Source organism: Lissotriton helveticus, chromosome 7, assembly GCF_964261635.1.
Source record: "Lissotriton helveticus chromosome 7, aLisHel1.1, whole genome shotgun sequence".
Classification (NCBI taxonomy): domain Eukaryota; kingdom Metazoa; phylum Chordata; class Amphibia; order Caudata; family Salamandridae; genus Lissotriton; species Lissotriton helveticus.
The window spans coordinates 1,495,595,130-1,495,621,427 of NC_136068.1; the positions used below are offsets into that span (position 1 = coordinate 1,495,595,130).

The window sequence follows — 26,298 nt, forward strand, 5'->3', positions numbered from 1 at the left end:
CCAGTGGTGCCTCCGCAGGCAGTGGTATCAGCACAACGGAGATCTCAGGGAGTCAGTGAGGATCTCCAGAGAAACTGCGGCGGATCTGTCTTGGTGGAGTGTGGAAATCAATCTTTCTCAAGGAAAACCTTTCCAGCTGCCTCCATCGGTGGCCACAGTGATAACAGATGCATCCACTCTAGGGTGGGGTGCTCATCTGGGGGATCTGGAGGTCAAAGGTCTTTGGTCTCCAGAGGAAAGGTTGCTTCATATCAACCTTCTAGAGTTACGGGCAATACGTTTGGCGCTCAAGGCCTTCCTCCCTTCCCTTCGCTGTCAGTCGATTCAAGTCCTGACGGACAACACGACCACGATGTGGTATATCAACAAGCAGGGAGGAGTGGGGTCACAGTGTCTCTACAGAGAGGCTCTGCGTCTCTGGTCCTGGGTTCAGGACCATCAGATTTGTCTGATGGCAAATCATCTGGCCGGAGTTCTGAACGTTCGTGCAGACGTTCTCAGTCGGCAGTTCTCTGCCGACCACGAGTGGAGGCTCCATCCAGAGGTTGTTCGTTACATCTTTCGGATGTGGGGAACTCCTCGGGTGGACCTGTTCGCCACTCACAAGAATGCTCACTGTCTGTCATTCTGCAGTCTCCAGTATCCGATGCAAGGAGCTTTGGGGGACGCGTTTCAGTTGAGTTGGGTAAATCAACTCCTTTATGCGTTTCCCCCCATACCCTTGATTCCTCGGGTTCTGAGGAAGATTCGCCAGGACCGGGCCCAAGTCATATTGGTCGCCCCGGATTGGCCAAGGAGGGTGTGGTACTCAGACCTTCTCTACCTCTCCTCTCACCCGCCGCTCCGTCTCCCTCTCAGGGCAGACCTCCTCTCTCAGATGGAGGGGCAGGTTCTACACCCCCACCTCCAGACATTACACCTTCATGCCTGGAGATTGAACGGGGCAACCTGAACTCTTTTTCTCTCCCTCACGATGTGGTGGATGTCATTCTTTCTGCCAGGCGTGACTCCACCAAGTCCATCTATTCGTATAGATGGTCTAAATTTGTTGTTTGGTGTAGGGAGAAGGCTGTTGATCCTTTGAAGGCTCATTTGTCTGATATTTTACAGTTTGCTCTCTCTTTGGCGCAGCGAGGATTTGCTGTTGCTACAATCAAAGGTTACCTTTCGGCGTTATCGGCATTTCTTTGCTTGCCGGATTAGCGTCTCTTTTTAAATCTCCAGTGGTTTTGAGGTTTCTGAAGGGGCTTACTAATAAGTTCCCTTCTTCTCCATTTATCGTGCCTCAGTGGGATTTGAATCTTGTCTTGACTTTCTTGATGGGTTCTCCCTTTGAACCCTTACACAAGTGTCCCTTGAGGCTTTTGTCTTTCAAGACGGTCTTCTTAGTAGCAATCACCTCGGCAAGGAGGGTGAGTGAGCTTCAAGCTCTTAGTTCTAAGCCCCCGTTTCTGACCATTCATGCTGAACGAATGGTTCTTAGGACCTGGGCTGCTTTTCTGCCTAAGGTGTTAACTCCCTTCCATCTAGGACAGTCCATTACCCTTCCTACCTTCTTTCCTCCCACTCACCCTTCTAAGGAGGAAGAGAGACTGCACCGTGACTTGGGCCTCCCTCCACACTTTCGCGAAGCACTACTGCTTGGATACCGAGGTGAGGAGGGACGGCCACTTCGCGTGTTCTGTCCTCCAAGATTTCCTGGTGTAGCAGAGTGGACTCCCTCCTCCGGGAATGGGGACTGCTGTGGGACTCTATTCACAAGGTGAGGAATCCACAAGGCAGCTGTATCTATCAGAAGAACAAGTTACTTACCTTCGGTAACGCTTTTTCTGGTAGATACAGTATCTGCCTGTGGATTCCTCACTGACCCGCCCGCCTCCCCGTCGTCCACTCTGCTATACCTGGTTTTATTTGTATATTTATTTGTATATATTTTAGGTTTTGATACCTTTGCTATGCACTGTGTGCGATTTTGGTTTGTATGTACTGTGTACATTGTAGATATGTATATTTCCTGTCATTGGTCCGTCCGTGTGCCTCGAAGGCACGGAAAAAAGGGCGGAACTGATGTCATCACGCCGACGTAGGCCTAATAAGGGGTCGGTGACGTCAGACGGAGTCGCGCGCGATGCTGCGTTCCTATGACGTCCTCCACGCCGGCGTGCTACAAAGAAAAAATTCCGAACGTTGCTGATGCAAGGGGGATATTCACAAGGCGAGGAATCCACAGGCAGATACTGTATCTACCAGAAAAAGCGTTACCAAAGGTAAGTAACTTGTTCTTTAGCATCCTGGCTATAGACCTCAGGGTATTCCAGTGGTTTTTTTAATCAGAGTTTAGTGCTCCAGTAGGACATTTTCGCTTTCATAGATTTTCTGCCTGCAAAGACTATCTTTGCTTAGTCATATTAATGACAGGATCATTTGGTTAACATCTTGGCAATGGTGCGGTTCTGTAAACCTATTTGATAATGGCAGCAACGCTATTTTTTAGAAGCTGGTAAGGAAATCCAAAATGCTGCTGGTCACAAGTTACGGATCTACACACAGCGTTTGCAGCGTTGAATTTGATTTTTTCTTCTTTTTTTTTCTTCTTTTCTTTCTTCTATCAAATAACACTGGGACATATTTCTTTGTATCGCATACCAATAAAATCTCTCTTCAAATCAAAACAAAGACCAATTGTTGTCTCTAAGACAGATACTCAGTTTCAGGATCCCTACATTTTGCTCATCCTCCTCCTGTATTAAAGTAACAAAATACCTTAATTTACTTGCCTTAAATGAAGGGGACAGGGTTTCAGAGCATCTTCCTTGCACTTCACACTATTCTGCCTGTGAGACTCCCCCTATTGGGACTCGTCCCTAATTCAAATGACTGATGGTGATTGGGCCAGCGCAGCTTTGGGTAGTAATCTGTTCATTTCCTATGTTTTTATTGGTGAATATTTTAATGAGAGCTAGGTTGTTCCACCTCCTTAAATGTCAACCCATTATCTCCTTCCTGTCTGTAACTTCTCAAGCCTCTTGAGATTTTCCCGTGACGGGCCTCCTGTACCCGTGCCCTCCTATACCTGTGCCCTCCAGCCTCAGCCTTCTTCAACCTCACAGCAATTCTCTGTGTTTGCTGAGGTAACCTCATGCTAACCCCAGGGTAAACACACCTGGTACATGAAGACGCTGTTCCCAGCCGCCTAGCTTGTCAGCTCTGTCCCTTCACCCTGCTTACAGCTGACTTTCTTGGTATTGGAAACATGGACCACAAGCTGGCCAGCATGCGGAATTGCAAACAGGCCAGCACTAATTCTTTGGAGCCTGTTAGGCCAGCTCCACCCATGTCAACCTCCGCCTTCTGAGGAACTCCAACCTTGCAACTGAGATTCGGAGAGAATTAGAACTCCAAGAGTAAGCCCTGTACATTTCCCCCTGATTCGGTTTTTCCATTTCTCTAGTTAAGTCATCATCATTATAATTTTATTTGGTTATTACAAACCTTTAAAGAGCACAAAACATAATAAAGCAATACATTGAAATGAATAAAATTAATTGGGATAAGTCGTGGTAAAAGCCAATCACAGCTAAAACATCATAAAACCAAAGACGAAGAAGAACACAACAGGTGGCTATACAGCAGCAGATAAGAGCTAAAGTGCAAATATATGTCAAAAATACTGGAAAGTGCAACAATAATACATTATCTGATAGAGACTACTAGCCGCAGATTCTTTAACGTAGAATTATCCCCAGACATGAGACTGGATCCGGAAAACGTTGTTTGCCACAGCATCTCTGCGCTCCCGCAGGCTGTACCAAGTGACTCCTCCCTGATGTCGTCCGCAGGCGTGACGTCAGCAAGGCCACATAAGTCCCACCCTGGCGTGCTGACGTCAGTTTTTTATCTTTTCCGCATGCAACACGGATCTGGATCGTGTCCTGACCTGTATTCAGGCCTTCTTTTCACGCTTTCGTGTTGAGGAACAGTGTGCGAATGCCTTCAGGCTTCATGAGGTGTACTTCTTGTGCGCGTCAGATGTCGGACCCTCACCCTATCTGTATGTGGTGTTTGGGCAAGCACCATGACGCTACGGACTGCGTTGCTTGTCAGCACCTCAAACCGAAGTCCCGGCGCAAGCGCCGGATGAAATTGCTGTCGGGCCGCTTGTCCAGGTCGGTCTCGTCCCATCGTCCTTCCCCTACCTCGGAAGCCAGGAGCCTCCGATTCCAACTGCGATGCGCCCCTCGCCCGCTGGTAGGTCCGGCCGTTTATCTCAGAGGCCTTGTCCTCGTTCGGCAGAGGGTGCGGGTTCCCCTTGGGACATGCGCCCTCGCCCGTCATCACCCTACCCGCCGTTTCCTGGCGTCGGGGCGACTAGAGCCCAAAGGAAAGCCTACGCTACGGCTCTGCAGGCTTCTTTAGACCCTCCTCCTCTCCCTGAGACGTCTGCGGATCCCTTGCGCTGGGCCTTCCACGGAATCGCCGGCGGCTTCGGCGCCGATGAGTTTGGCTTCAGGTTGTGGGAGTGTGGTGTCGAGATGCGGCCCTGTGGGGTTCTCCTCTTCGACCCACGGCACCCCTGCCTCGCTGCAAAGCCCCGCGGGGCTCCATGTGGTGTCGCAGGAGGTTGTCGAAATTCGCAGTTCTTCCCCGTGTCCCCCTCGGTCCTCCGGGCAGGCGGCTGCCTTGCCAGAGGACGGACCGACGCCTTTTCGACACCGAAGGCTTTCCTCCCCAGCCCTGGCGGTGCCTCGGGGTGCTTTCCTGAGCCTCTCTCGGTCTTCTACGCAGGCGGCTGCCTCGTGTTTCAGGTCGAGCCGGCGCCTTTTCGGCGCCGTTCCTTAGCCGACCTGGCTCTGACCCCTCCCCATTCTCCTTGGAAGCACGTGGTGGTGGAGGTCAACGTCGCACCGGCGCCTGTGGCGGACTCCACGGCGCCATGCCAGCGTCGGGCTCTTGACTCGTCTCCAGAGGTTCCTTCCTCTCCGGAGCTTTGTCATCTCCTAGTCTCTTCTTCTCCGGAGACGGGAAGCCGTGTTGTTGCTTTTTCACCGGCGTCTTCCAGGGAGGGCTCCTCACTGTTCCCGCGGCCTCAACCCTCGTACCCTCTCTTCCGCAGCTCGCTGTTGGTAGCTCCGCTGGCTTCTCCGCCTTCCCCGGAGGTCCCTCAGGCCCCCACTCGTCCGCAGATCCTGCGTGTCGGCCAGTGCTACCTCCAGCCTGGGGGATTCTGTGGAGTGCCTTCTGTCTCGCATCTCCCACGAGCGTTCCCACGCTGATCTACGGCACCATGTGCTGGATGGTCGTGAGTTGGCCGCGTTTATTCTCCTTGCAGCCTTGGATGTTGCAGATGCTCTCGGCCGTGCTATGGCCAGCTCTGTGGCTCTCCATCGCCATGCTTGGTTGCGGGATGGCGTTTTTCCTGGGATATATTAGGGAGCGTCTGTTTGACCTGCCTTTTGATAAGGTTCTTTTGTTTAATACCCACGCGGACTCCGCCATTCAACGGCTTCTTGTGGGGCTCCGGCCTCCCACCCCCTCCGTAAGCTTGGCTTGTTGGTCCTTCCGTGCTTTATGGGAGGTGTTATCCCACCTTTTTTCTGGACTTTAGTGTTTCGGTTGGACCGCCTGTGTGTTCTGTGTGGTGTGACATGCCTTAGGTTGGCCCCTCTCTACTGTTGGCTGCTGGTACTGCCCCCCCTGACAATTGTGTATTTTTTGGCTGATTGATAAGCCGTCTGAGGTTCTACTGCAGGTCCTTTGTGGTTTTGTTCTCTGATTCTGGATTTTTTCCCCTAAGAGTGGTTCCCATGTTTTCTTTGGGACGTGTCATACCCTAAGTGGGGTACTTGTAGCTATTGTATAGCTCTGTCCTATGCGGGGAGGGTGTGGACCCCCTTTTTTGGGTTCCTTTCCTGGCGTTGCTGTATGCCTCTCGCACGGTCTTTTGGACCTTGTCTGGGTGCCGTTCGTGCTACTCCAGGTTCTGTCATTTCAGTTTCCGCTACGTTGCTGGACCGACTTTGGCATGCCATCTACAGCGTTGTATTTCCGCCTTTTTGTCCGGCGCTTCGGCCGCTGGCTGACGGCTTAGGTCTGTCCTACGTATTTATCTTCTGGCTGGTCGCACTCCTTTTTGTGGGTCGGTTGGTGACTGGAATGGTCTTTCTTTGGGGGTCGTTCTGGCTTTCCCTGGCCCTTGCCTTCGTCTTGCGCTTGGCTTGTTCACGGCTCACTGCTTCAGGGTGTTTGCCAGCTGCCGGCTGCGCACGCTGCTCTTTCTGGTCCACCACTGTGGGCCTTGGTGTTTACCCTTGTGCTCCTGTCATTCATTCTGCTGGAGCCTTGTGCGGCTGTCTCTTCCTTCACGCCTGCTTTGTGGAGCTGTTTCTGTCTTGTCCGCTGCCTCGAGGCTGATGCCAGTTCAGCTTTCCCTTCACTGTGCGCGTCCTCCTGCGGCAAGCTCTGCCTCTGTTTTCTACCTCTTCTCCTTGGAGTTTGACGTGGTTCTTTCTACCTTGGTATTCCTCTGCGTTATTTGTCCCTCCGTGGTCTTCTGGCGTATGTCCCTGATACCTTGCTTGGGGTCTTCTGGCCTCACTTTGCCTTGTGCTTGCTTCGTCTCGGGGGGAGGGAGAAGGGGGGGGGGGGGGCTGGCCTGGCCCGCCCTTCTTGTCGCCATTACACGTCCCCTGCTGGGGCTCTGTGTTTCTTCCTACTGAGGGGGTACTCTCGCAGGCCCTCCTCCCCTCTGGGTACGGCTAGGGTATCTATTCTGCATTAAGGAATCTGTGGCTAGTAGTGTCTACCAGATGTACAAGTTACTTACCTTCGGTAATGGTGTATCTGGTAGAGACGATTCTAGCTGCAGATTCCTTCACGACCCGTTCTGCGAGGACCTTCAGCTTGGTCTTCTGCACTCGCCTACCTCGGAGTGGTTTTGTCTTCTTCGAATGCCCTCCTCCCTAGCGGGATGCTTCGTTCGGTTTGTTTGATCCATTCCTTCCTTTCTGGTAATTGGTTGGTGGGTTCATGGGTACTTCTGCATCCCTGCAAGCTGGTTTTCCAGTGTGCGGCCTACTCATGATCCTCTACCCTTTTTCATTGCTTGCAAAATATGACTCCTCTGCAGTCCTCTGAGTTGGGGTCTCTTGGCTGAGTCTCAGCCCTTATCTCCTTACAGGGGCTGCGCCTCTCCTTGCTGGTTTAGTCTTGGGGTAATTTGTCGTTACTCCTCTGTTCTGGCCTTGTTGTCCTTCACTAGTAATAGAATGTGGTTGCAGGTTTCTTTCGTCTGGTGTGACGTTTTTCACCTGCTGCTCTGCTTCCAGGGAAGATATTGTATTTGCTTCCAAGGTTTCGCAGTGACAGTGCCCTGCCCTTCCCTTCTATGACTTTCAGTGCCACACTGCCTAGCACCTCCTTGAATTGCGCTGTTCCTCTCCGTTCACTTCTTTCCTTTCTGTTTATCAGATTTTTTCGCACACTGTTCCCATATTCTCGTTGTTTTTATTTGTGATGGCTCCGCATTGTGGCGCTTAAAAGTTCTCCGAAGAAAACTGACGTCAGGGCGACGGGGTGGGGCTTATGTGACCTTGCTGACGTCACGTCAGGGTGGAGTCACGTGGTGTGTCGTCCCCCCCCCCTCCCCCCACCCCCCCCCCCCCCCACCGGTGCGCAGAGATGCTGTGGCAAAGAACATTTTCCGGATCCAGTCTTACTCCTGGGGATAATTCCACGTTAAGGAATCTGCGGCTAGAATCACCTCTACCAGATACATCATTACCGAAGGTAAGTAACTTGTACATTAAAACACTTTTCTGTTTATACCACGCACTCTGGAGGTACTTCACTGCAGCAGGGCGGTAACCTAGCTTGTATTCATCAGAGCACTCTCTGTCTCTCACTCTGAGACTTCTGCGCACTCCTCCAGTGAATACCTCTGTCTCAACATTTTAAGAAATCACATCCCAATATGCAAATTACACACTTTATATCACCCCCAGGGGGACAATCTCTCCTTCATCGAACAATTACTCGAAATCATCTCCGGTAATGTCGATTCCGCAGTTCCCCAAATCTTCCTCTGTGATTTCAACATTCATTGGTCTAACCCCAATGACCAAGCTGCTACATGTCTTAAATCCTTCTTAGATGTTCACGAGCTGACCCAATACTGTGACAGGCCAACACATAATAAAGGAGAAATCCTGGATCTCATCCTCTCCAAAAGAAACACCATATCTCTGGATAACATCTCCCGACTGGTCTGACCATCACATCATCCTCTTTTACATTAACCAGGAGGTGTCCGCAAAAAATTGGACATATTAATACAGCTGAGCTAGAAACCCAATGTAAACTTGCCCTTCTGATAAATACATCTGCCAGTGGATTCCTCACCTTGTGAATATCCCCTTGCGTCAGCAACATTCGGAAATTCTTTTTGTAGCTTTCCGCCGACGACGTCACAGAGGCACGGCATCGCTCGCTACTCCGATGACGTCACCGACACCATAATAGGCCCACGCCGGCGTGATGACGTCCGTTCCCTTTTTTCCGCGTCATTGACGCTAACGGTTTTGGGAAATCTCTATAGCTGTTGGTAACTTTGTTACTGTTTTTCTCTGTTTTCTTGCTTCTTTGTCTCATTGAAGATGTCGACTAAAAAGATCGGATTCAAGCCATGTAGAGAGTGCGGCAAAATGATGTCGATCACGGACCCGCACGAGGACTGTATCTGGTGCCTGAGTTCGGACCAGGATGTCGATAGCTGTTCTTCATGTAGGAAGATGAATCCGAAGGCGCTTCGAGAGAGAGAGAGACTAAGCTTTTAATGGCGAAGTTAAGAGGAAGTAAAGATAAGAAGTCTTCGAGATCTCGTTCGAGAAGGTCGAGGTCAAGATCACGATCGGCGTCGCTTTCGAAGTCGAAAAAGAAGCATAAGAAGCGAAGACATGAATCTCGGCGTCACTCCGGTAAGGATTCGGACTCGAGACCGAAGTCGCCTAAGAGGAGGCATGAGAAGGATGTAGTGTCTCCATCACCAGAGGTCTTGGATCCAGAAGGTGAGGCTTCGCCTTCGGAGTCGCAGGTTCAATCGCCGACTCCGGTTGTGAATCCGTCTCAGGCGCTCGAATGGATGAAGAAGTCCCTTTGGATGAGGGTTCGAAGACACGACCACCTGTGGAAGAGGAGGCAAATCCGGAGCCTCTGAAGGGTCAGTCTGTGGGTTCTTACCCACCTTTCCCAGCTCCAGGTCAAGACCCTACTGCATTTTTAAACGCTATGTGTGGTGTCTATTCCAGAGCATGGTACCCCTCTGGTGCACCTTCTGGTCCTATGGGTCCTCTGGCATTTAATTTAGGAGTTCCCCACTCCTATGCTTCAGCTCCTTTTATGCCATTTATGCCGGCTGCGACGCCGCCTTGGCATTACTCGGCGCCGCCGAGGTTGTCGACGCCTATACCGACGTCGCCTGCTCCGAGTCGATCTCGAGAACAGCGCCCTGGGCCTGCGGATTCGATCTCGACGTCGATACCGGCTCCGTCGGAGTCGTTCACGGATCCAACGGCGCGGCTGTTAAAAGAGAGATCCAGAAGGGATGCTCAGCACCTCATAGAGGAGCAAAGATATAGAGAGGCTGAGATGGAAGAAGGAGAGCTTCAGGAGGACTGTTTTGAAGATCTAGGAGAAGCTAATGGTTTGGAACTTTCTCCAGATTTGGAAGCTGCCATCTGTGTCTGATGCCCCTTCAAAGGATGTTAGGCCTTACCACATGGTCATGAGGAAGGCTGCAGAACTTTTAAATTTAACCTTGTCTACGGTGGAATATAAGTCCAATCTCTTGACTGAGGTACTCCATTCACCAAGTTATGTTGTTGAACCGTTGCTTCCCTTTAATAAAGCATTAACTGAACCTATTTTGGAGGTTTAAAGCAAGCCGCTTGCTGCTCCTGCAGTGGCTAAAAGTGTTGCAAGGAGGTATAGAGTTGCACCTGGGGATCCAGAGTTTTTATCCTCTCATCCTTCGCCTGAGAGTCTGGTTATTCAGGCAGCCTGTTCAAAAAAAGACTGTGGGTGCTTTCCCTCAAGTGCCTGGGGATAAGGAATCCAAGAAACAAGATCATACTGCGAAGAAGTCTTTCTCATCAGCAAGTATGGCAAGTATCAAATAATGTCACTTGCCTTATGGGTAGATGCATACATGCCCTGATGGATTCTTTGCGTTTGTTGGCTCCTAAAATTCCTGATGACAACAGCAAGGATTTTTATGAAGTATTGGCTGATGTGCAGGCGGCTGCACGTCAAGTGATCCAGAGCGGACTTGACACCGCTGATTCAGTTGCTCGCATCATGGGAACTGCTGTTGCCTCCAGAAGGGCTGCCTGGCTGAAGTCATCAGACTTTTCGGCGGATGTTCAGGCTGCGTTGTTGGACTTGCCTTTTGACGGTGTTGCAGCCTTGGAAAGATTTAAGGACAGTAGGGCTACTGCCAAATCTTTGGGGCTGCAGACTAGAGGTTCATCTACCTAAAGGTTTAGAGGTTTTGGACGTTCTTCATTTCGTCCCTACTGTCAAGGTCAACAGCAGCAGCAACAGCAACAGCAGAATCCACTGTATAAATCATACGGGGTAGGCAAAGAGCTCGTCCACGAGGAACTCAAGCCTCCTCCTCCACCTCTTCCAACCCCCAGCCACAGAAAAGCAGCCATAGATCCGCCATTCCGGATCATGTGAGCCCAGTGGGGGGGCGGCTTACCCATTTTCTTCGGGATTGGGAATCGGTTACATCAGATCTTTGGGTTCTCAATCTCGTAGAAAATGGGTATGCTCTTCCCTTTCGGGAATTCCCTCCGAATTACCCTCCTTGTCAAGGTTTCTGCACGGAGGAACACCTGTTACTCCTGCAGGAGGAAGTCCAGACATTGTTAAGAAAGGGTGCAATAGAGATGGTTCCAGAGCAGGAAAGGGGTCAGGGATGCTACTCCCGGTATTTCCTGATTCCCAAGAAGGATGGCAGACTTCGTCCAATCCTGGATCTCAGGATCTTGAACCTTTATCTAAAACAGGAGAAGTTCAAGATAATCACCCTTGCACAGGTTCTTCAGGCACTGATGGAAGAAGACTGGATGGTGTCAATAGACTTGCAGGATGCATATTTTCATATCCCTATCCTGCAGTCACACAGGAAGTATCTCCGTTTTACGGTGGGATCACAACATTACCAGTTTGTGGTTCTACCGTTTGGTCTTACTACTGCGCCTCGAGTCTTCACCAAGGTGATGGCTGTGGTGGCTGCACATCTCAGAAGATCGGGGATACCAGTATTCCCGTATCTGGACGATTGGCTGATCAAAGCAGAATCTCCAGAGAAGGTGCTCCATCATTTGCAAGTGACAACTCAGTTGTTGTACAGGTTGGGTTTTTCAATAAATGTACCCAAATCTCACCTGGTGCCCTCCCAGCGCAACCTGTTCATAGGTGCGGTACTGGATACAACTGTGTGTTGTGTATTCCCTCCTCCACAAAGGATTCGCGACATACAGGAGTTAATACCTTTATTTCACAATGGAGCGGTCGTTCCAGTCCTAAAGGTCCTTCGCCTGCTCCGTCTGATGGCTTCCTGTTGGTCAACAATGCACGCTGGCACATGAGGGCACTCCAGTGGTGCCTCCGCAGGCAGTGGTATCAACACAACGGGGATCTCAGAGAGTCTGTGAGGATCTCCAGAGACACTGCAGCGGATCTGACTTGGTGGGGAGTGGAAGTCAACCTGTCTTAAGGGAAGCCTTTTCAACTGCCTCCAGCTGTGGCCACAGTGATAACTGATGCATCCACTCTAGGGTGGGGTGCTCATCTGGGGGACCTAGAGGTCAAGGGTCTTTGGTCTCCACAGGAAAGGTTGCTTCACATCAACCTTCTGCAATTGCGCAATTGCGGGCGATACGTCTGGCGCTCAAGGCCTTCCTCCCTTCCCTTCGCGGTGGGTCGGTTCACGTCCTGGCGGACAACACCACCGCGATGTGGTATCTCAACAAGGAGGGAGGAGTAGGGTCGCAGTGTCTCTGCAGAGAGGCTCTGCGTCTCTGGTTCTGGGTTCAGGAACATCCGATTTGTCTGATGGCAAATCATCTGGCCGGAGTTCTGAACGTTCGTGCAGACAGTCTGTCGGCAGTTCTCAGCCGACCAGGAGTGGAGGCTTCATCCAGAGGTAGTTCGTCACTTCTTTCGGACGTGGGGGACTCCTCAGGTGGACCTGTTCGCCACTTGCGAGAATGCTCACTGCCCGTCATTCTGCAGCCTCCAATATCCGATGCAGGGAGCCTTGGGGGACGCGTTTCAGTTGAGTTGGGACTCACAACTCCTTTACGTGTTTCCTCCCATACTCTTGATTCCTCGGGTTCTGAGGAAGATTCGCATAGACCGGGCCCAAGTTATATTGGTCGCCCCGGATTGGCTAAGGAGGGTGTGGTACACAGATCTTCTCCACCTCTCCTTGTGCCCGCCACTCCGTCTCCCTTTCAGGGCAGATCTCCTCTCTCAGATGGAGGGACAGGTTCTACACCCCCACCTCCAGACCTTACACCTTCATGCCTGGGGATTGAACGGGGCAACCTGAATTCCTTTTCTCTCCCACATGATGTCGTGGATGTCATTCTTTCGGCCAAGCGTGACTCCACCAAATCAATCTATTCATACAGATGGTCTAAATTTGTCACTTGGTGTGGAGAGAACTCTGTTGACCCTTTGAAGACTCGTTTGTCTGATATTCTGCAGTTTGCTCTTTCTTTGGCGCAGCAAGGGTTTGCTGTTGCTACAGTCAAGGGTTATCTTTTGACGCTGTCGGCATTTCTCTGTTTGCCGAATCATCCGTCATTGTTCAAATCTCCTGTGGTTTTTATAGATTTTTGAAGGGCCCTACAAATACATTTCCTCCTACTCCCTTTATTGTGCCTCAATGGGACTAAAATCTGGTGCTTACTTTCCTGATGGGTTCTCCTTTCAAACCTTTATACAAGTGTCTCATGAGACTTTTGTCTTTTAAGACGGTCTTCCTTGTTGCAATTACCTCAGCAAGGAGGGTAAGTGAGCTTCAAGCTCTTAGTTTAAAGCCCCCATTCTTGACCATTCACGCTGAACGAATGGTTCTTAGGACCAGGGCTGCTTTTCTGCCTAAGGTGGTAACTTCCTTCCATGTAGGACAGTCTATTACCCTTCCTACCTTCTATCCTCCCCCTCACCCTTCCAAGGAGGAGGAGAGACTTCACCGCTTGGACCCGAAGAGGGCGGTGAGCTTCTACCTGGATAGGACAAGAGAGTTCAGGTTGGATGACCAGCTGTTTGTTGGATTTGCTGGTTGCAAGAAAGGAAAAGCTGTGCACAAGCGCACACTTTCAAGATGGATCGTACTATGCATCAAGATCTGCTACTCCCTGGCGGGTAAGGAACCTCCAGAGGATATTAGGGCTCATTCTACTAGAGCAAAGTCTTCAACATCTGCTTTGTCTAGGGGTGTGCCTGTTGAGGACATTTGTAGAGCGGCAACTTGGGCCTCCCTCCACACTTTTGCGAAGCATTACTGCTTGGATACCGAGGTGAGGAGGGACGGCCACTTTGCGCGTTCTGTCCACCAGGATTTTCTGGTATAGGAGAGTGGATACCCTCCTCCGGGAGTGGGGACTGCTGTGGGACTCTATTCACACGGTGAGGAATCCACTGGCAGATGTATCTATCAGAAGAACAAGTTACTTACCTTCGGTAACGCTTTTTCTGGTAGATACAGTATCTGCCTGTGGATTCCTCACATGCCCACCCGCCTCCCCGTTGTCCACTCTTCTATACCTTAGATAATGGCAGTGTTTTAATGTGTATATGTTATTCTCAAAAGTAGTGTTTTATTCTACTTGAGTTACTGCATTGTCTTTACACTGTGTGTGTTATCTTGACTATTGTATACTGTGTATATATCTACTGTTGTCGGTCCGTCCGTGTGCCTCGAAGGCACGGAAAAAACAGCGGAACTGACGTCATCACGCCGTCGTGGGCATATTTTGGTGTCGGTGACGTCATCGGAGTCGCGAGCGATGCCGTGCCTCTGTGACGTCGTCCACGTCGGCGCGAAGCTACAAAAAGAATTTCCGAATGTTGCTGACGCAAGGGGATATTAACAAGGTGAGGAATCCACAGGCAGATACTGTATCTACCAGAAAAAGCGTTACCAAAGGTAAGTAACTTGTTCTTTCCATCTAAGTTGTCAAGCCTGAGGTTCACTTACTCACGGACTTTTACAACTCTACTATTTCAAGTATCTAGGACTCCGTTGCACCGATCCAACAAAAATATGCATCAAAAACAAATCCAGAAACCATGGTTTAACGACATCCTAAACTCCGAACGACGTAACCGAAGGGCAACCGAACAATTTTGGAAATCAAACCCTTCCTCGGAACTGCCAAAAGTCCTCAGAACAGTAAGGAGCTCCTATAACAAACAATTCAAGGGCGCCAAGGCTGAGTACCTCAGATCTCAACTTAACCAAGCCTCTAATCGTCCCAGGAAACTTTTTGAAATTGTTAAACAATAATTGTGTGACGCACCCACTCGGTCTGACCCAGGTCCCAGCCCACCCTCTTGCGACACTTTGGCTACGTTTTTCACGGAGAAATCAAGACTCCTCAATATCGAACTGGAATCTAAAAAGTCCTCTCAACCATCCTATTGCCTTGCTCCCCCATCAACCCCCGGTGAACAGCCCGATTCAGTTAGTCTGAGCACCAAAAACACTTCCTCCTGGGATACTTTCACCCCTTTTAGCGAAAGTGACATCAACAAAATTCTTTGGAATATCAATCCATCCAGTCACTTCAATGACCCGCTACCACCCTCCGTCTTCAAAGAAATCAAGGAAGTCCTCACCCCCTCTGTACAAAGATTGTAAATGCCTCTGTCTCAAGGTATGATCCCAGACTGCCTAAAAGCAGCTCAGGTTTCCCCTATCTTAAAACATAATGCTTATGGTACTGACCTTAACAACTTCTGCCCTATCTCCAACATCACTACTCTGGCCAAACTCCTTGAAAAATGTGTCCAATCTCAACTTTGTTCTCACATTGAAAATTACCAATTCCTAAACCATCACCAATCTGGTTTTCAGAGCGGACTTAGCACTGAATCAGCTCTTATTCATGTTTTTGATGACATTCTAAAAATGCTCGACCACAACAAATCCTGCCTTCTGATCCTCCTTGACCTTTCCTCTGCATTTGACACTGTCAATCACGACAATCTATTATCAGTTCTGGAACACAGGATGGGCCTCTCTGGTCTGGTGCGTCAATGGTTCTTGTCCTTCCTCCACCACAGATCCCAAATAATAAAGGCGAACCAGTCCCTATCCCAGCCCTCGCCTGTATCTATGTATTCAACCTATTCTTGGAACCACTTGCAAATGCACTAAACTCAAGGAACATTCTCTTCCACATGTACGCAGATGACACGCAACTTTACATGAAAATCTCCTCCCCTGACAATCTCACATTACTCAACACTACCCTCATAAAACTCCAAACTGGCTAACGGAGAATCACCTCCTACTCATCACTTCCAAAACCGAATTCTTGCTCATTTCTCCTCCGAATCCTACCCCCAAGGTAGACCTCTGGTTGAACCATCTCACGGCTTTTAAACCCCCCTGCCTCCCCCACCCCCTCACGGTCATCATTGATTCAGTCAAATCGCTCGGAATCTCCCTGGACAAACATTTACATTTGAAGAACCACATTATTAAGGTTTGCAAGGGAGCAAATAACCAGATGAGATTACTCCGGAATCTCAAACCTTTCCTCCCACAAGCTGACTTCAAGCAGGTTGTTCAAGCACTGGTTCTGCTGAGGCTTGATTATGGCAGTGCTACACTATGTGGCCTCCTGAAATATACCTCTGTCCCACTTAAAGCTGTATTGAATGCGGGTGCCAGACTGACCACGGGCACTACTAGATCTGTGCACATCTCCCCAGTCCTACAATCTCTAAATTGGCCTACTTTTGAAGCAAGAATACAGTTAAAGCTTGCCTGCCTGACTCACAAAGCTCTCCATTTCAAAAGCCCCGCAGTGTTACCTCCACGGTTGCCTTCAAAATTGAAGTAAAACGATTCCTTATGTACAGGGTCTTACCTTAATTGGGCTCCGACCTTGTGCTTGAAGATACTGGACTTACACCCTCACTCCTTGTACTTACTGTGATGATATGTTTGCACCCCTTGTAATTGTTTCCTGTGTTATGTATTTGTTGCCTGCCTAACCTTGACCAACCGTAATTGTGAAGCACTCTGATATCCCTCTGGATCATGTTCGCGCTATATAAAACTTTATGAATAAATAAATACCATAAACAGCTAATGACTCTTGATCTTGCTTAAAACCCAATAATGCAGTTGACCACTTGAATAGGCCCAGCTTATTGCATGCCGTTATAATCCATTTAGAGCTGCTTGATGAGTATGCTGGACAAAAAAGAGAAAGTGTTAATCATTCTCATTATATTAAGAGCAGGCATAATTAAACCAAAGATTGGATTTTGTTGGTTTCCTAGCAGATTTAAAATCCTTCCAAAAAATCTCATAATGCTTAGCAAAATATTCATTATGGCTGACTAGGAGGAAATAGGAGGAGCTCGCTGTTGTCTAGCTTGTCTGCTTCTGGATTTAGTGAGGAGAATAAGATGTCACAAATTGTTAAGATGGCATACATTGTTAAGATGGCATCTTCGGAAATAGCAGTAGCATTCCACTCGATCAGGAGCATTACTTGACGCATGTTTCCATGCTTACCCATGACCCAAGTCCTATACATGAGGGAAGTGATCACTTTCATATCTATGGGGAATTGTCATATCAATTAAGAACTCCCATGCTCTACCATCGAGGAAGATGTAATTTTCTGAGGCTGTCTCCTCCCCAGTCAGCCTACTACTTTTGAACAAAGATTTAGAGAGACTGAGGACTTCGAGAGTAAGCCTTGTGCTGGAACTTGAGGGGTTAGGTTGTTGCACTCCCTGAAAAATATTCTTTAGATGCCATCCCCATTCCAAAATGTCCACTAATTATATGAAATGTACATATTTGGAATATGTACTTTTCATATGTATGTCTTTTCACACTAATTAGTGGCTCCCCCAAGTGCAATGTCATGGCCTGCTGGCATGCAGTAAGGACTTGCATTTTGACACCTCTTACTGCACTGCTATGGATTTCTAAGACACATACATGTAATATAGAATTCTATTCTGATGCAAAGAGAAATCTCTTTTGAAGTATTAAACCTGCATGGAGTCCGACAATACTTGCAACTCTGTATGTTGCAAGTATTGAATTTTAAACACTTCTGCAACAAACACTAGCTTCACCTATATCTCAGATCCCTACTCAACAAACTACACAGCAACAATGCTGTGAACCTTACCTCATATTAGTTTTCCTAGTGCATATAAGCATAATATCCAACCACATGCTTATTAACCCCTTCTACGCTCATGACGAGCTCAGCTCGTCATGAGGTACACCTCTCGTACACTCATGACGAGCTGAGCTTGTCATGTAACGCGGGTTTAAAAAAACTCAGCGCACCGCGGTAAATCCCACCGCGGCTAAGCTGTTAATGACTTCAAGCAAAGGTATTGTGGAAATACAGAAATATGGCAAAATTCTGAACCATGTAAGGGAATCGTTTTTTACCAATTTAGAGGAATACACCAGGTTGTATTAAAGCAATGTACATTACATATATAATATTGAATGCCGCTGTTTAATGTGATGCTTCAGCGAATAGAAGTTGCTGTTGTATGTATAGAAACCTTACATTATAATATCTCATGTATACTGATGTTTGAACAAAATGATCCAATAATCAAAATGGGAACTGTAATAAAATGAGAATTTCTAGTACCTGGAAAATAAATGAGTCCTAACAAATCAAATGCATGTTTATGTTGTTGGTGGATTTCATGTGTGTACGTGCTTGGAGAAAAGAAAGAGATAATGACATATTTAAAGCAATTAATATGTCAGCCATGGTAGAGGTAATTTGTATTGTCCATTTTCTTCTGATTCAGTTTTTCCATTTCCCTAGTTGTCAGTCCTGTATCCCATAATATTTTTAATGAACTTGATTTTGTCCATTGCCTAACACCTTGTTAATCACTCCTACTTGCATAAGGCTGAAGGCACCCCACGACAGTCAGGACTATTCTGCAGACAAGAAGGTCTTAAGCTGCTTGCTAAAACTCGTAAGATAGCAATCTCCGAAGACTGTTCTTAATTTTGACCCTAAACATTGCATCTCATCCTTGGTATTCCTGTTTAATTTTACCACTTTCTCCCTCCTTATTTTTCCTTTGTTCTTGCTGTTCGACCAATTTTCCCTATGCTTGGGGGCCTCATTATAGCATCCGTGCATGCTGTCCATGTGCTGTTCTTCCACACCTCTTACCTTCCTTTACACTGACTGTTGGTCTGAAATCTCCCCTTTATGATCAGCCACAGTTTTGCTGTGGGTAGAGTATTCCTTCAGTGCATCCATGGCCTTTCCCTGTAGACCAAGCGTTGCATCCATGTGCGCCTTTCGTCTTGCATTCAGCCTTTGGTGTCCCTGCCACACAGTTTCTAAACTATTTTTTGTTCTAGATATTCCATGTACATATTTGATATGTTCCCAAGGCAACCCCTTCACATATCAACTTTTATATTTTCTTAACAGGAGTGCTGTCGATGTGGCTCGCAAAAACCTTATAGCCCGTGTTGAGGAACTGACTGGGGAGAGAGAAGCCTTAAAACGGGAAGTTGAAAACCTGCATCAGAGCCTGGCTCGCCATGAATCCAAGATCAAAGAAACAGAGCAGGAACTGCTGAGGTAACATTAATTTCTCATTCACATACACAAAAGATCTCCGATTGCATTGTCCAAGAAGACCTCTACTTTAACTCAAACATGTTCTTGAAATATCAAGGCATCTACATTTTTAACTATCTATTATGTGAGTCATGAATAAGAAACCTCAGAGGAGTGTCTGACTAAAAAGTTAGGTCTTGAAAACCTGTCTTCCTGTTTTTTAATAAACAGATTTAGACTGGAAGCACAGTAGATGCTGAGACTTCCACAGATAAATGCAACCTTCAGTAACTTCTGGTATGCAACAATATCATATGTATACACTCCTAAGAAAACATTCCCTAAATTAGACAAGTTAACAGATCTGTACATCAAACATGTTAAGCTATATATTTTTAATTATTCAGACACAAATTGGAAGTTAGAACAAATTACCAAACTAATAACTTATGCATTTGAGTCTTTGAAGGATGACAATAAAGCCTTCACTGTCTCATTTTAATTGTCAAAAATTGCATGAAATTATGCAAGGTGTAGTTTTCCAGGAAAACTGCAGTTTGATAGTTTCTCAAGATACTTTTTGTATGATAAGGGTATACTTGCATACTAAAATCATACAAGGTAGCGCCAGGAGACTGCTCCAAACAGAAAACGTCTCGGGCCATAGTTTTACTCATCCCACAAGACACATTCCGCTGGAATTAGTATCCTGCAGATGACAAATATGCAAAATTACTTGATGCAACATTTTTCAAATTATGGTACATCGCAAAACTTAATTTGTGAGATTTTTCAGGCGTAACTAAGATTTTGCTTGCCTTTTACAATGACAATAATGATTTCCTTTTTTTTACTCTAGAATTGTAAACTCAATTGTCAATGTAGCTTGTGGAACACAGCCTGCAATATTTGTATTTATAATTTTTTGGCATGCATCACAGGACATAGAGCTTACATTTCTAAACAATGCTGGAATTGTGCAAGTTATCAGTATTATCAAATAAGGCTAGTGGCAGCTTTCAATCTACCATTCATTAATAACTAGTTTCATACCATTAGAAATATTCACATAATAATCTAACCATGGGGTAGTTCTGCAACTTGTTTTAACATTCTTTTTTTTAAACTCCAAACCATAAAGAGATCTGAATGACACAATTGTAATTTTGATACTCTGTCCGAAAACCAGTATACGCCAATAACCGCACTTATGAAAGTATGCATCAAACTGGACTCTACACTAATCTTCGTTTGCTCCACTATATGGCCAATATATGTTCTAAATCTGATTGTCAGTTTCCTATTTAGCTTAAGCCCACTTCTCTTGGATTTTTTTTGTCAATGCCTCATCATCTCAAATTACTTAATAAGGAGCAGGAGCTGGCAACAAATTGCCTATTATAACAGTATATTTCTCCAGCATAAGATCTTTCATAGATTTACATACCTAACTTATTCTCTGTCGTAAGACTGGGAGTGTAATGTTGTCTAATGTAACATAGCAGTGCACGTATATGTTCAAATAACCATGGACTATCTGTAGTCTGTCTGCCTCATTTTATGACCTGAACTCTCAACAGCAAATAATTGTAGCCCAGAAACCCAACTCCCCACAGAGGCCCCAACTGTTTAATTTTCTACCACATGTTAAGCTGACCACACGGAATCTCCTCTTCAGAACCTTTCTTCGGAATTCTGTTATTTTCGTAAATTTTTTCCTGGTCTGCCTTCTTCCCGGATCCCTCATCACCCTTTAATCTATGTTGGGTCAGTGCTGGGAGCTTCTCATGACTGACACCTTCCAAGATCGGGTCTCTGCTCGGTTCCTTTGCTTATTATATCTGCTGTCCTTCAGGATCAGAAAGATTATTTGTTCTTACACAAAGAACAGAATGTCTGGTTTGAAAGGAAATTTTTCCTATACTGCAAAGTGTATTTTCCTTGGCATTTTATCACTCTTCAGTTTGCTACACGTAGATTTTGTTTTCTACGGAGGAACCTCAGATGGTGAAGATAATACGTTTCTGAATATCAAGCGACAAGAAATGACTAGATGAATCTCTTTAAAGGGCAAGTTTGTTTCTTTGTTGATCTTGTCCTGATAGGCCTTTAAATCGCTTGTGGATCCCTTAAATTGCAGAGATTAGACTGCTACCAAAACATTTTGATTTCCGGCACCCAGTTGCCTCTCTGAAAAAGCATGGCTATAGGTTGTTCGGTAGTAGTTCGTTTTTTTGCCTATAGGTTATTCTGTAGTCGTTTTTTTTTTTTTTTTAAAACCCTTTGCACCTTCATTTCAAATATAAAAGTTGGTTTTCCACCTATACCCTACTGTCCTTTCTTGCATGTCAAGCGTGAGCAGCCCTTGTCCTGAATGGTCTTTGCCTGTTGGAGTGTTTTGTCTGAGGTTGTCGTGTACGAGAGGGCTTTTACTGCAAGGGTGCCTTGTTACAGGAAAATATTATAGTCTATGGACAAATCGAGACTATGGGGAATCCATGTCAAATGTGAGAGGCTTCCTCTGCAGAGTGAAGCCTTGTTTATGCATACTGGCTGAGTCTTCTGGGCTCCTCAATCCAGGTCCTCATTTATTTACTGGGGCTTGTCTCCTAGGAGCCTTGTCTATATTGTTCCTTTTCCAAGTCCATGAAACAAATAGCCCTATTAGTAGCAACATAGCAAATCGATTGTCTAGCAAAGACTTCGTGAAACATGATGGAAATTATACCCAGCAATCCTAGATTAAAGTTTGTGGGCTCCTTGGAACTGTATTTATTGTTCAAGCTACATCATGTATTGTATCTTCCATTTCACCAGGCTGAGCCTAAAGTTTGATGCACACTACTATACTCTCTGCCCTCGGAAAGAACTCAGAAAAAATTGTCCTGCAGCACAACATGCCCACACTCTTAGAATGCCCCGAAAGTGGGTGTTACCAACAGTGCAGAAGTTCAAGCACATCACATCAAATATTGTTCCATGAAAGCACAAAATCATCAGACCACATACCATTTCTCAGGGAGATTTGCACCTTGTTAAGCACAAGAGTTGGATGAGAAACCTTTAAATCAGAGTAGCCAAAGTTTCTACTCCATGTGCTTCCTTTAATAGCAGGGAATGTCAGCACACTGCGTCCTATACCGAATCCGCAAGTCCTTAGAACCTTGCAGCAGACCATTCATTTCAAAATGACACTATTGCAGGGTATGATTCAGCTGCTACAATAAGGTGACTTCTTGTGACACTTTACCTTAAGGATTCCTACTTCCATATTCCGATGTTTCCAAATCATCACAGGCACCTTGAATTTATGCTCGGTGCTTAGCCTTATGAATTATCAGTTTTGCCCTTTGGTATTCACAACATGTCTTGCCTCCATGTCAGAGGTATGCATTTTTACCCTCTTGTAAATAACTTGCTGTCAAAGGGAAAGACAGCCCTGCCCTATGTCCCACATACAAGAAACCTTCACCACGTATTGTTCGCTATCAATGTGAAAAGTGCAATCTGCAACCAAAGTAGATGCAGAATTATTGGCCGCAACACAGAGTGCCTAGTTTGCTCAGATTCTTCAACAACAAAGAGTGTCTTATTTTTCTGATGTCTTAATCTCTGTTGGTGGTAAGACCTTCATGTTGAGCATAATGGCGTCATGCATGGAGTTATTTCACAGTGCACTTTTGCAGATGCATCCAATGCAAGAGTGTTTGGCGACCAATGAATGTGGATGCCTCAGGATCTAGTGTTTTGTCTCAATAGGTCTATCGCTAAGGTGACACTTTGTGAATCCCCTGCCTTACATAACACTGATGACATATGCCTCACTTAATGGTTGACGAGGGGAATGTATAAGTGCCACTATACTATTCAGAGGAAGTGGGACAAATGATAACCTCTTCACATTCATGTGATTGAATTGAAAGAAGTGTTTCTGATACCAAAACGATTAGCAAATAACTCATACTAATATACACTAACAACTTGTCCAGCTTGTACTGTATTTAGAAACTGAATGGAACACACTCCCTACGTCTGTCGCAGTTTACCCAAGAAATTTGGCACTGGGCTCCCAATTGCCACATCCATCACTTGGCACATTCCAGAGATTAGAAATGACTTTATAAACTTACTCTATAGGCCCAATCATAATACTCAGAAGTGGGAGATCCGTTCCGAAATTCTCAACTCTTACTTACAGTAGTGAACATGGCAGATGCAAGGCCAGAAGCACTATTATTCTGGTTGCAAAAAGCAGTCACAACGACCTGTCTCTCTGTGACCAGAATTTGATTTTGAGAACCCACCTATGCTATTAGTTTGCGTCTCAAAATAAGGAATTAAGTGGGTTGCAGTCCGATTACCTAATTAATATTAATTAGATTTGTTGCAAGTTATGACTCTTCTATTAGCCAGATTCACAGGGATGGTAGCCTTAGGGGTCAGTTGACCACCATCCCTGCGACTGCTTTTAAAACATTAAAGCATTTTTGTTTTAAAGCAGCCCAATTTCCTTAAAGGAAACAGGGCTGCTTTAAAAATGAAAATAAAAACACTTTACCAACTCCTAAAATGGGGTTTGTGTTTGGCCAAATAAGTTTTTGCACTCTTAATTGGAATAATTATGACCTTAAAAAATGTTTTATACAATTGACCCCATAGATCTGTTTGCCACAATAAAAAAAGTAAATGCCCATACCTTGTAATGCTTTGTGGATAAAATAGTCATGTATATTTGCATATGCTTTACACGGCTTCCTTTTATTCTGGCAGTAGTACGCAAATTGAGGCATGCATCAGTGACTTTAATGGTAGTTGCTCCAATGTGTGCCAGACAAGTATGATACTACTAGTTGCTCTAAATATCCATTCAGCCTTACTGCAAACTCGGAGATTGCACAAACTTGTTGACAACGCACGGTGGTCACATCTACCGCCCCCCAATCGACAGTCACTCAATCTAGCAATCTGCCTACTCAATTCTTAAAATAAACAATATTTAAATGGCTTCAGTATTTTTTACTATTCTTAAAGAAGCACGTTGCCCCATAGCTTGTAATTGCTATACAGCAAAATGAAAACGTTTTGTTCACTACTGTGAACGCACTAATGTACATCCAGTTACTGCAGCTCCATCACACACACTGTGACATCTTTACTCCCATAAAGAAGCAGGCTTACCCCAGACTTTCAATCAAATATACTTGCCATCAATGGTTGCCTACTTACAAAACAGACACTTTGCTAAATTCCCGTCATTAAAGCTTTATTTTAAGGGTTAAGAGGAGTTATACCATAGCTGTTACTTCTTTATGCATTGTTAGTGAACTCCAAGCCATTTCAGTGGATGAAGCTTTCATTCATGTACAGAACGACAACGTTTTACGGACATATCCATAATTCTGTTAAAAGGTGACATCACATTTTAATGTTAATCAAGCCATTGAACTTCCAACATACTTACAAAATCCATCGAGCAGGGCAGAAAGGGGACTGCATATATTAGATGTCAAACCGATGTCAAACAGGCTCTTTTGTACTACATAGATATGACCAGCCCTTTGCACAGTCAGTTATTTGTCTTGTTTGCACTTATACACCTTGGTAGATCCAACTATAAAGGGGACTTAGCTAGCGTGATTTTGTGGTGTCATTTCAATACTTAGTAGAAGATTTGTACGTGGAAAGAGGAAATGTGTCTCTCCTAAGAGAGGTTTTCATCCTTCAACTTTGTCTGAAGCAGACTCTATCACTCTAACAAGTGTCTTTTTCATTCTGGGGTCTTTGGCTTCATGAGCTTTCTTAGTAAATGAGGAAAGATTCCATAGAGGCCTTTACTTGGATGTATCAAAGATCAGTAGTTCGAGAGGTCTGGAGATTGGCATGACAAGATGCAAATGTCTGTTAAAGTCTGTCAGGCTCCCCAGTGGTGGTGCCAGAGGAGGATTCACTGTTGGATGTAGTCTTGACCAAATTATTATTATTTTTTTTTAAACGTACCTGCAGCCGGCTGGGTCGTGCTTATCTGCTCCGCTCCTTGCACGCACAGGCTCCCAGCCTCCCCTTCGGCCAATTTTAACCCTCCTCTCATGTTATGGGACCAGTGTCAGGATTGGCCTGAGCACTCTGAATTTGCACTCCCAGGGAGACTGGGATCTTGTGCCTACTCTCTTCAACCCATCATTGCAGCTGGGATTGGATAGAGCTTCAGTACGCATGGCAGTTTGGCCTGCCTGAGACGTCCGGCCAAACCAACCATCATGTGCACTGACAAAGGTGCAATACCCTCCCCCTGTGCCTGTCATCCCCCAGGCCCCGCCCCCAAGACTCGGTAGGAAAGGAAAAATAAAACTTTAATAAAAAGTGTGTATCTGTTTTTGTTTTTTTAATGCTGTTTTGATAGTGGAGGAGCCGCCACTGCCTGCACTGCATCTCTGCAAGTCAAATCTTTAACCCTTAAAACTATTACCAAAGCCAATAGATGCCGCCCATGTAAAGTGAATGCACACAGACATGACGTGCAGGGACCTCGCTCTTTTACTGCTACCCTCACATAGGCACATGCCTCACGCTGCATTTACACAGGTGTATGCCTCTTTGCAGTGATACAGGTACAACTTTCAACCCATAGTTCACTTACCCTACACTCACAATCCTGCATTCACACATGCGCATCCCTCACAATGGAATTACAAAACGTGGTCGCTATCCTGCACTCACACACAGGTACACCACAACTAGAAAGGAGCAAAGGTTGGATTGATATTGGCATAGGAGGCACAGGTTGAGTATCACCAGTGTACCTCAAAGCTCTTGAAGCAAGCTACACTTGGACCAGCACTGCAGACTATCTAAGTCTGATCTTGGTGGACTTATACAGGGAAGAGTCATGGCATTTAAAAAAATCCCATTTGCCTTTTAAAAAACAAGGTGGTTGTTTTCTTTGTAGTACAAGCGTAAGCTAAAATAAATAAATAAATGAAGAAAAACAAAAGAAAAAATGCCACCTAAATGTGTAGGGCATTTGTTTCAATAAAAATGTTAAAAAGTAAAGCTTTGCATTGGTCTGCCATCCTGGAACATTAAAAAATGATAGAGTATGCAGAAAAGTGTTTCAAGATGGCATGGATTTGAAGCTTGGAGCAGTGATGCCTGGCATTCTGCACATGAAAGTTGTGGTTAGAAGCAATGGTAGCAAACCTGCTGGTACTCTCGTTACTCCTTTAGCACTAGTCTGCTTTTTTAGATGCACTGCTAGGGGATAAACTAAATGAATTATCGCTTGAGGTTGGAGTTCTGTGGTGTAACAAAGAGTAAGCAGGCAAATACTATTTCTCACCCTACCTGACACCCTAAGGACCAGCTGTTGTCTACTAGGCAGAGTCAAACGTCGGCAACGAGGCCAATGGCTGAAAAG

At 46.0% G+C, this 26,298-nt stretch overlaps 1 protein-coding gene across 2 annotated transcripts in view; it reads left to right on the top strand.

Annotated features, from left to right (window-relative positions):
* LOC144770421 (C-Jun-amino-terminal kinase-interacting protein 4-like) overlaps positions 1-26,298 on the top strand; it is a 1,040,418-nt gene that overhangs the window by 425,429 nt on the left and 588,691 nt on the right. For both annotated transcript variants that reach the window (XM_078654929.1, XM_078654928.1), the window contains exon 11: positions 18,753-18,905. In XM_078654929.1, coding sequence (XP_078511055.1) covers positions 18,753-18,905 — 153 coding nt within the window. The remainder of the gene's footprint in view (positions 1-18,752; positions 18,906-26,298) is intronic.